The 15682-nt window shown below is 42.8% G+C and overlaps 2 protein-coding genes across 2 annotated transcripts in view; both read left to right on the top strand.

Moving 5' to 3' along the window:
- LOC109893174 (contactin-2) overlaps window positions 1-11016 on the top strand; it is an 84086-nt gene extending 73070 nt beyond the window's left edge. Inside the window, exons 14-22 of the mRNA XM_020486264.2 lie at window positions 313-433; window positions 700-858; window positions 967-1187; window positions 1315-1549; window positions 1770-1885; window positions 2607-2793; window positions 3736-3848; window positions 4294-4462; window positions 5958-11016. Coding sequence (XP_020341853.1) covers window positions 313-433; window positions 700-858; window positions 967-1187; window positions 1315-1549; window positions 1770-1885; window positions 2607-2793; window positions 3736-3848; window positions 4294-4462; window positions 5958-6067 — 1431 coding nt within the window. The 3' untranslated portion in view covers window positions 6068-11016. The remainder of the gene's footprint in view (window positions 1-312; window positions 434-699; window positions 859-966; window positions 1188-1314; window positions 1550-1769; window positions 1886-2606; window positions 2794-3735; window positions 3849-4293; window positions 4463-5957) is intronic.
- A 295-nt stretch (window positions 11017-11311) lies between these two features.
- LOC109893182 (acidic mammalian chitinase) lies at window positions 11312-15682 on the top strand. The gene is made up of 12 exons (XM_031825271.1): window positions 11312-11350; window positions 12300-12366; window positions 12512-12541; window positions 12804-13008; window positions 13110-13166; window positions 13397-13562; window positions 13776-13900; window positions 14123-14246; window positions 14452-14634; window positions 14777-14893; window positions 15001-15127; window positions 15265-15682. Exons 2-12 carry the CDS (start codon window positions 12342-12344, stop codon window positions 15471-15473), a joined length of 1368 nt encoding a protein of 455 aa, XP_031681131.1. The 5' UTR covers window positions 11312-11350; window positions 12300-12341; the 3' UTR covers window positions 15474-15682.

The raw sequence follows: 15682 nt of genomic DNA, 5'->3' as shown, positions 1-15682 counted from the left end.
TCTATTTCTGTCTTTCTTTCTTTCTCTGTCTGTCTGTCTGTCTGTCTGTCTGTCTGTCTGTCTGTCTGTCTGTCTGTCTGTCTGTCTGTCTGTCTGTCTGTCTGTCTGTCTGTCTGTCTGTCTGTCTGTCTGTCTGTCTGTCTGTCTGTCGGTCTGTCGGTCTGTCGGTCTGTCGGTCTGTCTGCCTGTCTGTCTCTTTCTTTCTCTCTCTCTCTGTCTTTCTCTTACTTGCGCTGTCTTTCTCTCTGTCTGTCTCTCTGTCTGTCTCTCTGTCTCTCTCTCTCTCTCTGTCTTTCTCTGTCTCTCTAACAGAAGGAGACCATAGGGGATCTGTTGATAGTGAGTGGTCAGCTGAGTCAGGCCGGTACATACAGCTGTACAGCTCAGACCGTGGTGGACAGCGCCTCAGCCTCCGCTAAACTGGTGGTCAGAGGTAAGACCCGATCATATCACAACAACTCACCTGTCCTTTTTCTATGATGGTCATCCTCATGAAATGTTTGTGTTACAGCATTGCAGGATTTCGATTCTACATTTTATGAGGATTTTTACTTAATTACTTACTTGCGTAATCCTCTTCATCCCCAGGCCACAATGAGCTCCGTCCACTACTTTCTGGGTGAGGATTTGTAGTTGCATGTAAATGAAGGAATTTGGATAAATGTCCTGACCATGCATTCTCCAACGGTCTCTCCTCAGGCCCCCCGGGACCTCCTGGTGGTTTAGTGGTGAAGAACGTTGCTGAGACGTCGGCGGAGCTGCGGTGGAGTCGTGGCTATGACAACCACAGCCCCATCGGGAAGTATGTCATCATGGGTTGCTCCCCACTGTCATCCGGATGGAGGACGATGAGGACAGGTGAGAGGACCACCGTTGTGTGTGCACTCGTGCATATGAATGTATGTTTTTGTATCAATCAATCAGTCCCTGACCTCTCCCTCTCCCCATACTCCTCTCCCCCCGCAGAACCATCTAACATTGAAGGCAATGCTGAATCGGCTCGTGTGGTTGGCCTGTTGCCCTGGATGGACTATGAGTTCCAGGTCATCGCCAGTAACATCCTGGGTAGTGGAGAGCCTAGCATGTCCTCTCACACCGTACGCACCCAGCAAGCAGCTCCCACAGTGGCCCCTAGTGGACTAGGTGGAGGAGGAGGAGACCGCAACGAACTCATCATCACCTGGACCGTAAGTATGTCTGTCTGTGTATGTGTACGCATGCCTGAGTGTGTGTGTGTGTGCGCATTTTAGAGAGAGAGTTAGATGGAGAGCTTTGTCAAAGTTGACATTAAGTTTTGTTTGAATCTGATCCCAGCCCATGGCCAGAGAGTACCAGAATGGAGATGGCTTTGGCTACATCCTGGCATTCCGGAAGCGGAACACTCCGACATGGGTGGTGGAGCGTGTTTCCAACGTGGAGTCGTCTCGCTATGTGTACTCCAACCAGAGCCTGTCCCCCTACTGCCCATTTGAGGTGAAGATCAAAGCCTACAACCGTAAAGGAGAGGGTCCCTTCAGCCAGATTGCCCTGGTGCACTCTGCAGAGGAGGGTGAGTCAGAACAGATCTGGCTTATACAAGAAGGATGAGGAGCATTATGCTACATTGCCACAAGAGGGCGAACAAAAACACAAAAAACAAAATGTTACCAACCACATTTGTTCACTGTGTTTATCGTACTTGTGTGTGTTGGATATAATCCTCAACCCTAATTTCACCCCTGACCCCTGACCCCTGACCCTTGACCTCTGACCCCTGCCCCTCCATGCAGAGCCCACGGTGGCGCCCTTGAGGATCAATGCCACGGCTCTGACGGCGTTCGAGATGCAGGTGTCGTGGGACCCGGTCCAACACCTCAGCGCCAATGGCATCCTCAGAGGTTACGAGGTTAAGGACCTGCACAACATATGAACATGAACATATACATATACCATGAAATATATCATACCCCGATATACCCCGACATGTGCATTTACCCCAAACAATGTGACAAGCAATGGGCCCTGGTCGAAAGTTGTGCATTATAAAGGGAATAGCATGCAATTTGGGACCCATATCTAGACTTCAGGTTCAAACCAGTCTGAACCAGTCAGTACTGGTGTGAAAGTTAACTGAGGTAACAGCTATGCTATTACCATCCTGAGGCAACAGTGACATTGCCCTGGAGATGACCTCACCTCATCTCCTCAGCCTTGATATCTTATATCCCCCGACTAATAAAGGTTTTATTCATTTATTTGATGTGTTGTTTGGTTGGGATCCGTCACCAGGCAGATTAGGTCTGGCTGGTTATCATGATGGCCCTGAGGGGGAAAAAGGGGAGAGTCAGAGTGAGAGTCATTAATGTTATGACAGGGCAGCTGGAGGAAACTTTGCTCATTAATCTGGTTATTGTTCATTGTACACATTTAAAAGGAAACTGTTTAAGAGATAACAAAATGCTTACATTTTAGGGCCTTCAAGTGATCTGTTCATATTTACCTCACAGTATATTGTGAGAAAAAAAACAGTCATAATTATTTGGTAGTTTCTTTTTTGGGGAAGGCCCCCAGTTTTTCACAGAGATGTACTGTTGGTGGCATCAGCACACTAAAATGTGTGTTTACAGATCCGGTACTGGCGTCAGCATGAGCGGGAGGCAGCTGCAGACCGTGTGCGTACAGCCGGGTTGGAGACAACGGCTCGCGTGGCAGGACTGAGACCCAGCACCCGGTACCATGTTACCGTGCTGGCCTACAACAGCGCTGGCACAGGACCAGCCTCACCCAAATCCACTGTCACTACCAGGAGACCACGTATGTAGGATACACACACACACACACACACACAACATTTCCACCACCAACACACCGTACTGTATGTGTGACATAACAAACACACACACTCAAATATTGTTTCAGTCCCCTGGGCCCCAACCCTCTTCGAGGGATCAGATGTGACATAACTGGGTTAGGCCAGCGGTGCAAGTATGAGTTCTCCCATGTGGGAAAAGATGGATTGTCCCTACCGGCTGAGAATACCCCAGGGGTTCAAACACACAGTGTGTTTGGGAGGGGAGATATCCACCATGCACCTGACTACCAGCATGCACTGGGCTTCAAGAAAGGCAAAAGATATTTGGGTATTAGTCCATTGATATACACTGTAGTTCCCAAGATGTTTTGCATGTCCACAGTCATGTTTTCAAGATATGTCACTTTTAAAATGCAGAAATGCAGCCTGTCAGATGCATTTTGTCGTATCTCTTGAAAAGTTGATCGCTGACATACAAAACATGTTGGGTCTATATCAACAATGGACTGATGAAACAAATACCAAAAGATAGTTTGAGGGTGGAGTTTTCCTTTTAAGTGTGTAAAGGGATTCTAGTAGGGGATTTAGATCCTGATACAGAGGATCTTCTCCTCTCTCTTCTCTTCTCTCTGGAACTAAAAAGGGGTTCTCCTATGGGGACAGCTGACGAACCCTTTCGGAACACACGAACATCAACATTACGCACAAACATAGCTATATTAGTATATTATATATGATATCATGCCTTTTAGTTTGCAGTTCGGTTACAGTTTGGATCATAACGTCGCTGTATCTATAATTTGTACGCGAGACCTTTGTATTACCAAGTTATTAAGTATCTAAGTGTAATTCCTCAATAACTTCCTGGTCATGTCTTGGTCAAGTAAGTTTCAGATGGTGAGAGACCGGCCAGTAAGTTGTTGTCTGTTCTTTTATGTTAACAGCTCCTAATCGCCCCCCTGGCAACGTGTTCTGGAAGACTGATGGCTCATGGGTAACTGTGAGGTGGGATCATGTCAAGGCCCTCGGCAACGAATCAGCTGTGCTGGGCTACAAGGTGAGTGGTGTCTGTTTTGAAGGAGAGATGTGTGTGTGCAGGTGGATATGTGTTTGTCATATTGCAAATGCACGGTCCAAATTTTTTAAAGAATGTTCAAATGTGTGAAGTGAAAGGAGATATGCGGTCAAAATGATTCATGTTGTTTGGATAAATCATAATGAGCTACTTGTGTAAGTAATCAGGTTTGCAGAGCAATAAAACTCTTAGAGCATGATACGGCATATCATCAACAGATAACATTAACAATCATTTATTGTTTTTATAATGCGATAGTGTGCAGAGAGAAAAAATAAAAGGAATAGAAACATTAGCTTCTTAAACCAAAAATACTTCAACAAACATTGAACAAAGGGGCAAAGGAAAAACATTAAATAACTGATTTCCTCTGTACAGTTTGTCAGAATCTGAAATGAAGCGGTTCCCTCCCTCTCTCTTCTTTCAGGTGTTGTATAAGCATGAGGGCCAGTCTGCACTGAAGGTTCTGGACAAGGGGAAGACGTCCGTCACCCTGCCCTTACCCAAAGACAACGGCTATGTGGTCCTGGAGATACGCTCCTGGGGGGAGGGAGGAGACGGAGCCGCACACGAGACCATTGTTTCCCGCGACTCAGGTGAGACAGACTGACTGGGTATGTCGCAATAATATCTCCTTCTTCCTGAAGTGTACATTCATTCGCTACTTCCCACAAATCTAAAAGCATTGGATTGGTGGAAGGATGGGCTATACTAAAGGGAATTTCCACCATATTTATATGCCAGTCAATTCCTTTCAAATCAGTGAAGGGAAGTGAACAAAAGGAGATGTAATAGGGACGTAGCCACTGACACTGAGGTTTGATGGAAGGGAGACTTCGGCACAACACATGTTTTTCAGTCACACACCACATAGCCCCAGAGCTTATCCAGGCAAGGTTTTGTGTCAGGTTTAAGTTACATCCCCACCTGGGACTTGCCTAGCAGCAACACCACTCCTGCTGTGACTAGAACTCACTACAGGAGGAAATAATCCAAATCTCTCCTCCTGTTCTTCACCAAGTCTACCGCCAACAGCGAGCATGGCCTGAGGCTAACAGGATTAGCTAGCTGTCACACACAGAAGGGTACAAGAGCATAAGTGCTCATTTGAACCAAGAGGGACTAATTAGTATTTTGTATCATCTGGCGGCCACACACGACATCTGCCTGTGAGGTTGATATGGTGCTGATGGAAGTTGAGGTTTGTCACTGAGTGACGGGGTTTAGTGAGAGGCAGTGAGGGTTAATGGGGGGTTACCTCACTGGGCTCTGTATTAGTGCACGCAGACATGCACATAGAGATGAAAGATCTTAATTTGTCTCAGCAAAATAATCCTGTAGTAGCAGGATTTGAACATTTAGTCCTTAATGTTGCTTGATCGGTGATAAGGCTATTATCTGGTCAAAACGAGGCTACATGAAAAATAGAATACTGTTAATATAACCGTGTGTTAGTGCGGAAACATCTCAGCAACAAAAGAGTGATCAAATTAAGATCCTACATCTGTACTGTACACACGTGTGCGCCGGCACCACACACACATTAGTACTTAGATCCTGCTTAAATTTGACCTATGCAGAAATCACTCCATCATTTCCTAGTTGCAAAAATTTCAGTTTATGTGACAAAACAAGCAACTATAGTGTAGAAAGTAAAAGAGCAAAAACTAAACTTAAAAATGGAAGCTTAGAAATAGAGCACATAGAACAGATCTACCGCTTCCTAGACTTGCTTTCAATGAGAATGACAGATCTATAACTCACGTTTCTATGAGAATTATGTTGTGTCACCTAAAAAGTTACATATTGCACCTTTAAGCCTGCTTAAAGTTAGAACACAATAGAGCTGTTTTAGCCAGTCAGAGAGACAGGTTTAAGTGAGTCAATTAGTATTTCCATTGTGCTCCATATTAGGACCTGTCTTTCACTATTCTGAGACCCTAGCTGTGACTCCTCAAAAAAGCCAAGGAGGCAAGTAGGCAACTGTTGGGATAATACTGTACTAGATCATGTCTGCAATTCTGACCCCCCACCCCCCACCCCACCCCACCTCTCTCTCTCTCGCTCTGTCGCTCTCTTTCTCTCAAACAGGAACTGGAATGATGGTGCAGAACCAAGCAAGATCCCCATGGTCCAATCATGCTCCCCTCCTTCTCACCGCCACACTCTCCCTCACTCTTATTGGCTTACTGGACCTGTGATCTCCGCCAGTCCCTGGACATTGTGTCATAGTCATGGTGTAAAGCCTATTGTTCAGATTCACCTATCTATTGTTTTGTTGTGGCGGGGAGGGTATTTTGAACAGGTGGACAAGGGTGTGTGGGGTAATATTTTGAAGCAAGGGGGATGGGGGGAATTAAAATGGTTATTTTATTCTTCTTTTTATAAGAACATCAAACCGGGACATTTTTTAAGTGTGTGTGTCTATGGGTTTTAAGGGAGGGGTCAGACTACCTGATTGTCAATTACATTGGTGTCATTAGAACCATGCCTTATGGGGATACGAGAGGCTTTTGTCCTCCTTCAAAGCAGCAGGGCAATTCGTCACACTCGCCATGTCTCCTGGCTTCCCCTACTCTGCTATGAACCCTAAGCTCGATAGCGTATGTCAGTCGTGCTTTCTGAAGTCGGTTCAGTTTCGTGTAGTTTAAAAAAATTTAAAAAATGGTTTTCGGTTTCAATGTTGTTTTTTTAACAATAAATGCACTATGCATAATGTGGGTTGAATGCTGTAATAACACAGATTTTTATTTTTAAGCCCCATGATGGTAAGTGACGACCCAATACTGCGTACCACTTATTAACCATTCACATTACTTTATTAATAAAATATGTCTGTTGTGTATGTATACATTTGTTTTATTTGATAACTTCGGACTAGATTCAATCAGATCAAGCAGTAACTGGCACTAGCAGACACCCATGCGGGTGGATGTTTTGGAGGTGTCAGAGGTGAAACTGTACTGCAGTCAAATCGGTGAGCAGCTGCTCTGGGGATCATCGTCACGAAGCTACAACCGCCCCATTTGCGTTAGCCTACACTTTCTTATTCGGAACTTCTATGTATAAATAATTACACTGAAATTGTAAAATCATTCAACTTAAATAATAAGGATTTCCATCAGACTAATCAAGGTGTAGATTACATCTCACATTCTAGTGTTCAAATTTGTAATCAAGGCTGCATGTGATTTCTCTTATTGCGACTCATTGCAGCCAATGGTAATGTCCACTTTAGGTATAATGCCGGGAGCTGCTTGGGGATTTGACAGCTCTAACACAGTTCTACCTACTACACGGTCAAAACATCAGTTTTGCGGATGTTGGCTAAAGCAGATCTGATTGGGCCCTTTAAAAAAATTTAAATCCAAGACATTGTCTCATCTCTGCTCATGCAGTTGCAGCCAGCCAGCCTACTATCTCTGTGCTCCCCAATGAGTCATCCTATATATTACCTGGCTCTATAGAGCTGCTGCCTACGTTGTCTGACGAAATCACTATTTTAGTAGTTCTTCCAAGTAAATAAGGCATACTTTTATGACTGCTGAATACCAACTATCAAACACTTGTATTGTCGGGTAGAGATACCTCGCGAAGAAACAACTGCTCTCTCTATCCCTCCCTTCTATCCCTCTCCATATCTGCTCCACAAACTTGACCGGACAAGTAGGCACGCAATGGATTATGGTCATTATAGTCAATTACCACATTTTCTGCAGTAAACTATATAGAATATTGGGCTGTTGAAAACTACATCTCCCTACTACATCACAGTTTGCGCTTGATCTGATTTCTTTGTAGAAAAACAGTGCATTGAGCTTACAGTAAAAAATAAATAAAAAAAACATGGAATTCAAATAATTAAAAAACAAAAAATAACATTTTGGTTAATCGCTTAGCACTATATGTCACCCAACGTAACTTCTGTATGTAGAACATCATGTGTACATACAGAACAGTAGACATCTCTGGTGCACTCAGACACTGACCAACTCTTTGTCTCTTGAATAAGATGAAGGGGGGATTAAACAGTGACCTCATTCATACATCTCATGGCTCTTCAGGAAGTCTACTTCAAATTGAACTCCCTGTGAATGGACGCATGCTTACTTTCTTATGACACAACTTTTTGTCTCGTCCTAGGATTTTCTGCCTGTGTGTTGGTTTGTTTGTTTTATGTGATGTAGTTATGGCGGTGACAGCGTCTGAATGAATAACTTCACTCATCCAAATGAATGTTTACCTTTATGTTTATGTTGGGAACTCAACTTTATAAAGATATTTATCAGTTCTGTGTTTACACTTTTTTTTGTGCCTGCATTGTTTAGAAGATTCAGACACAAATGGAAAACAATTTCAATTCAGTGTTTTTGGGTTGGTTATGAAACCCATCTATGCTGAAGTGTAAGATGAGTATTTCGCAATGGCAATAGTTGCGATAAAACGATGAAAGCAGGTACTGAAGACTGATCACAAAGTACAGTGTTATCGTTCACCCCTTTACATAACATGTCCCGTTGTTCATTAACTGTTAATCATGCAACACTTCTGCCATAAACACTGCCTGTCTGAGGAGAGTTCACTGCAAGGATATGTCATCTATGGAACATACCGCGTCTGCTAGTTAATCATGAAGCCCCTGTGGGATTGATTTGGGTGGAATGCAAGGATAATACCCACACACTGTTTAGATGTTCCCAATGTTCCCAAAGTCACAATACTAACATGTCAACCACTGTCCTTGTCAAGCCTATTGCCACTGTATAATAAAACCATGGCAGCATTTGAACAGTGGATTTTCTTTTTCCATATTTGATACCCCCTTGCACCTGTAAAATCTGTGGAATGTGTGTTCTGTATAATACCTTGAACTATTGATTTTGGGCATAGTCAAGTAGTTCAATGGTAAACGGCCATTTCAACACAGTGTGTCTGTTCTGAATATAACTACCGGTAGATGAAGCTTAGGCAACAGGAAACAAAATGGCGACTACTGTATGTTTGTTTGTTTTTTTCATTTCTGTTGCTCTGAAACATTCATAGGCAAATTGGCCTGTGGCAGCACAGTTCTGCTGCCAAATGTTGTTCTGTGCAGTAGAACAGTGCAAGGTATCAAGAAGTTTTGCGGCACTTCAGGGTTTGTGGGTCATCATAAATTGTAATTGTTAGCTCATGATTTCGATACATCTCAGGAGCTTAGGAATCAAACAATACTTTTTATGGTTTGCAAGCGGTCTGGTGAAGCCAAAATCATATTGTGTTTTGTTATTTGTAAAAGTCTGAGAGGTGAAAAAGATTTGTTGAGTAAGTGGTTGGATGATGGTTTTTCTGGTGTTGTTTGGTTGTTAGCTACATCTCACTTTGTTGTGCCCACAACTGTATAGAAGTTATTATGATGTTATTGACTCTCTTACACAGACATCGATTGATTGTCGACATCAGAATGATCAAGATACAAACACACTCTGGACATGAAACATGTTGATGACAATCTGTTAGTACAGCAGCAACACCAGTACAATCTTAGAAAAAAAAGGGTTCCGTAAGTGTTCTTCCCATGTCCCTGTAGGATAACCCTTTTGGGTTCCAAGTAGAACCCTGGAACCAAAAGGGTTCTCCCAGGAATCAAAAATAGTTCTTCAAAGGGTTCTCATATGGGGACATTCGAATAACCCTTTTAGGTTCCAGAGAGCATTTTTTTGTCAACCCAGAGTGCCCCAGTAGTGACAGTAGTGTTGCTTTTATAATACATAGACATATTCAGCACCACACTAGTCCCCACCTGACAGTTTTTATGTTTAGACCAATGATGTTGTTTTGATTTTAGTGGGTGAAGCCACTTAACCCTGTGCCTGATGGTGTTCAGGGTAATTTTATATTGGATTGGGAGTGTTGTGTTTTATAAACTGTTTTTGTATGTGGCTCAATGTACCTTAGAAGAAAGAGGGCAGCTTAAAAACACGTGAAATATCCAGATGTCTTGCAGTGATGACTTCCTTGGGGGGGGGGAACTCAAACTCACACTTCGTAGTTGAAGACAGTAGAAGTGTGATTGGTACTACCGGCTGGCTATACGAAATTGCAGGACAAGGGAGTCAAGTTAACTCTCTTTCAACCTGCCTGTCAAACTGTAGTCAAACGTTGCTGGTGATATGATATCTCATTCTCCTCCATGTGGCAGCAACTGCAGGGTCTAACAGATGGCCGGTAATGCTGTAAGCCACTGGATCACCCAGCTCGGAGATTACTATACACTATATCTCATCTAGCTGTTCAATAATGTTCAAGATAAACTGATAGAGCCGCCAACTGGGAAAGCAGCCTATGTTCCCTCAAGAGCAGGATAGGAGTTATTGTAGTAAAGAAATACATATACACTGGATCTCACTCATCATCGGTCTGTAGATACTGTGTGGTGCTGTACTGCTAGAGTACAGTTGTTAGCGCACACTTAGCTCACATACTCAGAAAGAAATTGCTTACTCTCTGGTGGCTAGTGTTGTTCCTTTTTCACCCAGCACTGGTATAGGCCTGAAAGACTCACAAGTACACGTGATCTGCCCTTGCTTGGTTTCTAACCCAATGGGAAATATTGGAAACACTGCCTTTTTGGTTATGTACTTAATGCTAGCTTATTTGCGTAATGCTAGCTCATTTGCTAGCTCATTTGCGTATGTGTGTGTGTGTGTGTGTGAATGTTTTTGTTAACCCAACGCTTTTTATATGCAAAGTTCCCATCGGCTAAAGACCCATTAAAAGTAATTATCATCTTACAGCATCTCTGTAATACTAAGGTGACATCTTTTCAAACCCCTGTTCTCTGAATATTCTGTGTCATTTTCAAGAAGTCGATTCAAATCACACTTCCTGGTGGAAGCTACAATGGCTATTGAGGTAGAGCTTGCCCTTAACCACAGATCTAGGAATCATAACCTGAACCATAAAGGGATGAAAACAAATATGTCCCTGTATCAGTGGTTAAGGGCAACGTGTTTGCTAGGATGTGTTTGTCTGTCAGCTGGCTGGGCTGAAATGTTGAAATGTTCTGATACCATTGGGCCCTTCTAAATCTGTGATTAAATGGGAAAGTGAAGGGGAGGTATGGCACTTGTAAATATTACTCAATAAACACCTTGGGATTGTATTTAAATCATGCTTGTTCCACTGTGTTTTTTACTTCCTCACCACTGTTGAATTTGCATGGCAGATGTAGCATGATCATATTAGATTGCTTTATTATGTCAGTTGTGACCTAGCGGCATGAATATCCCCTTTTCAAGTAAGTCATAATACTTGCCATTTTACCTAGTGTGTGTAATTGAATCTATTAGGTAATCAGTTCGTCTCCCACTTCCCGGATTACTCAGGAATCTTATCACTTGCACTTTGGTACCAATTATTATTAGGGAAAATGAGAAGTATAAATCGGCAAGAACACAGCACAGCTACTGTAGGAACTCTCCCTCTGTCACTGGTGGAGAAAGGTAATATGGTATTCATGTATTGTATCTAATATGTAACTTTATATTCATTTATGTAACATTGCTTGTGATATCAGAGGTAATATTCCTACTATATTGCACCTTACTTATCACGGATGACATGGTGATGAAAGTGTGTTTATTAATTAACTTGTAGAATTGCATGTAAAGAGATCGAGGAGGTTTGCTAACAGTGAATGAGTGTGTGTACAGATGTAGGATATTCATTTGAGCCAGTTTGCTACAGTAGGAAAATAATCCTGCAGCAACAGGAAATGTGAATTATTATGTGAATTATAATTAAAGGATATTTTTCGTAGGGATACATACATTTTTCACTACGGCAAATAATTCTGAAATTTCAAGGTAGAAATTACAAACTTTAGAAGCTTTTTTACACCTGAAATACACAAGAAGGTTCAATTCTCAGCAGTAAAAGAGTGATCAACTTAAGATCCTACATCTGGATGCATGCAACAGACTTGGTTCAAATGCATTATTGAACACAGTGCGGGGTGGGTGCACTTTTGGGAACATTTTAGCGATTCCATTGTACCAGTCAAGTTATGTAAAGTGCACCTCAAGTATTTTAATTGTTTATACATTTGACCTAAGTCTGGACATACATACATCTGACTTTGTTTGCTATCTCGCTATTACAGAAACATAGGTTCATTGCTAAATATTATGGATTGTGTATTACGAACAGTATCCAATACTTAATATTTACAAACTCGTTTCATCTGAATTAACAACATAACAACTGAACTGCTCTATACTTTTAAAAGTATTTTAATAATGAAATGTCAAAATGTTATAATAATAACATGTTGTTATATATCTATATTTAAGTAACTCTGTATTAGTTCATTTGTAAAAAAAAAAATACAAAAAAATAATAAATGTGTGTCTATTCATGCATTTATGTCATATTTTGTATTTATTTATACAGGTACATTGTTTCTAAAGATAACCGACTGGATTTCACAACACAATGGCCAGACTCACTGTGCTTGCAGGTACCATAGACTCACTGTGCTTGCAGGCTTCTTCAGTCATTATAATCCCTATCATCATCCTCATCATATTCTTATCATTATTCTTCAATATGATCCTCTGGGCCTGGGTCATTCAGTGTATGAAAACATTGTCATCTCTCCTCAGGTCTGGGCCTTCTGATGATGGTGCAGATTGGTAAGCCTTTTCGTCATCAACCTTTTTACATTTCTCAGTTGAAATGTTTAGACCATAGAATACATCATTTATCTCTAAATAATTCTGTGGTTCATACTCAAGATGCTTGGCAATCCCATCAAAAACCACAGATCCCCCATAAGCATTTGGAATAATAAAGAGAGCATCCCAATGAACACAATGTCCAGCCTGCTATTTTAAGGTACCCCAAAAGGTCAATGTGAACTTCTGTCTCTGAATAGTTTTCCTTCTCTACCTTCAGCCGCCTCCACCAAACTGGTCTGCCACATGACCAACTGGGCCCAGTACCGCCCCAGCAGTGGGAAATTCACCCCTGAGAACATCGACCCCTTCCTCTGCACCCATGTGGTCTACGGCCTGGCCACCATCAACAGCTTCAACCAGGTCGCCCCCATCGAGTGGAACGACGAAACATTATACATCAGCCTCAACAACCTGAAGAACGTGTGAGTGACTCTGGGTGTACTTCAGTGAGAGTTGGACCTTAGTTGATAACTCCATGATGAACACTAGGTTTGACTCCTCATCTTATCTCGCTGATCCGCAGGAACCCAATGCTGAAGACTCTGCTTTCTGTCGGAGGCACAGTCAACGGACTCAGCCCGTAAGTCTAGTGATGATTCTTATTGGTTGATAACGATATTATATTGCGCAATTCCACATAAGGCAGATTTGTCTTTTTGCACCCAGCACCTGAGAAATCAATTATAATTATCATAGTGTTTCCCGGTTTTTGTCCTAATCTGGAGGACTGCTGTGTCTGTTGGGTTTCAGTCCTTTCATATAGGCTCACAACCAGAATAATAGTTAAATTATGTCTCCTTCCCCCTCCAGATTCATCGGCATGGTGTCCAAACCTGAGAGCCGCCAGGCCTTCATCAAGTCAGCCATCAACTACCTGCGTTCCCACAACTTTGATGGTCTCAACCTGGCCTGGGAGTACCCCACTCAGAACGGCAGCCCCAACGGAGACAGGAAGAGGTTCACCGAGCTCGTCAGGGTAAGCTTGCACAGAACCTTTTTTTTTTTACTGACAGTTATAACATGAGTGAGAATTTGCACCAATATCTTTCAATGTGTTACTTTCATTTTCTGGGACTATGTATGGTTGTATAGCGATCTACCACCTGCTGAAGGGATTAGCTCGGCCTGAAGGGCCAAATAGTTTATATTACTTTCTGTCAGAACGTTATGTTTCTGTATGGCTTTACAGGAGCTGCAGAAGGCCTTTATGGAAGATGCCAAAGACACCAAGCTAACCCAGCTGCTGCTGTCTGCCAGCGTGGCTGCTTTACGGCCCACCATCAACTCCAGCTACGAGGTGGCCCAGATCGCCAGGTAGGCAGCATGTGACTGAGGGTGAAAGAGACATTCGTCAAACACATTTTGAAATAATTTTTTACCAGAGTTTGGGTAAATTACATTTGATCTAAAAAAGACGAATTAGTCAATGAAGGAAAACCTTAAAATAGAGAATAACACCATACATCCTATTCATGAATCTTACAAACTCAACAGGCACACTATACTCCATATACTTGTCTCTTTATGTCTATGCAGCTCTCTGGACTTCATCAACGTGATGACCTATGACTTTCACGGACACTGGGAGAAAGCAACCGGACACAACAGCCCCCTGTACCGCAGCAGTCACGACTCAGTGACACACTACGACTTCAACGTCGTAAGACTAACACACACTTGGTTTTATTAGGATTGATTCTATTCCATGCTGAGTATTAAACCAGGAAGTACTTGTAAACCATTGTGTTATTGACCATGATTATATAAAGGAAACTTGTAAATAAACTATTTACATATAGGAAATATTGGTGTTGATGTCCTTCAACTTCACTGCCTTGTCCTAACCACCTGTCCATGTGATTTAGGACTCTGCCATCACCTACTGGCTGGACAACGGTGCCCCTGCTGAGAAGCTGTTGATGAGTTTCCCCACATATGGCCGCACCTACCGTCTCACCACCACCAACACTGGCCTGGGAGCTCCCGCCAACGGCCCTGCTGACGCCGGCCCATTCACCCGCGAAGCAGGATACTGGTCCTACTACGAGGTACATTTGATCTATGAGGCCTTTTTCTCAAACTCAAAGCATACAGGCCATGGATCTCAAAACACTATGTTATATTGTGTTGTTTTGTTTGTTTATGTGTTTGTTTGTCATTAGCTAACAGGATGCTTCTCTCTCCTCCCAGGTCTGCGCCTTCACCTCCAGCGCCACTGTTGGGTGGATTGATGAGCAGAAGGTCCCCTATGCTGTCCAGGGCAGCTCCTGGGTGGGCTATGACAACAAGGAGAGCTACGCTGCCAAGGTGCATGCCAGGAACATCTCAGTCAATTGATCCATCAATCAATCAAGTTCTCTATATACCCATGTCCATGTTTACACATCTGTCTTTGTCCCCTTTTGCTCCATCAGGTCCATTGGCTGAGGAACAAGAACCTGGGAGGAGCCTCCGTGTGGACACTGGACATGGATGACTTCACTGGTGCTTTCTGTGCTGATGGTTCCTTCCCTCTTGTCAATCACCTCCGCAACTCTCTGGGTAAATTCAGTTCCATTGAAGTTAAATTCTAGTTTTTTTTTATAAACCCATAAGTCAAGTACATTAAAGGTAGGTTTTTATATCATCTTATCTCCCACTCTCTTCCCTCCACCCCTCCTTCCCTTTCTCCCTCCCAGGCTTCGCCCCCAAGCCCACAACCACTCGGGCCCCCACCACCACCCCTGACCCCATCCTCAGCTTCTGCTCCGGACGCCCAGATGGCTTGTACGTCAACGTCATCGACAACACCACCTATTTCCAGTGTTTCCGTGGAAACACCTACCTGCACCGATGCCAGCCCGGCCTCGTCTATATTGATTCCTGCAAGTGCTGTGACTGGCCCTGAATGACTGCTAGCTATGTAGGACCAATTAGTTAGAATGCTATAACAACCTTCAATGACAACTAGCTGTAACGGCAATAACTTATCCTAGGATCTGATCCTGAACTGCAACTGGCAAAATGTTACAAAATATACTAATTTTCATTTTGTCATTTTCTATTTGTCGGGTTACTGTCTTTCTCAAATAAAAATAATACCATACTAAGACTGAA

This window comes from Oncorhynchus kisutch, linkage group LG1 (genome assembly GCF_002021735.2).
Source record: "Oncorhynchus kisutch isolate 150728-3 linkage group LG1, Okis_V2, whole genome shotgun sequence".
NCBI lineage: Eukaryota > Metazoa > Chordata > Actinopteri > Salmoniformes > Salmonidae > Oncorhynchus > Oncorhynchus kisutch.
The sequence above is the reverse complement of the archived record's forward strand: the minus strand, read 5'-3'. Positions and strand labels throughout refer to the sequence as shown.

What these genes read in the sequence shown, in the direction of transcription:
- LOC109893182 (XM_031825271.1), top strand. Translation starts at nt 12,342, where the DNA reads ATGGCCAGACTCACTGTGCTTGCAG. An exon ending in TCTGATGATGGTGCAGATTG is followed by an intron (nt 12,542 to 12,803) that starts GTAAGCCTTTTC and finishes CTCTACCTTCAG; the next exon opens with CCGCCTCCACCAAACTGGTC. An exon ending in TCACCTCCGCAACTCTCTGG is followed by an intron (nt 15,128 to 15,264) that starts GTAAATTCAGTT and finishes TCTCCCTCCCAG; the next exon opens with GCTTCGCCCCCAAGCCCACA.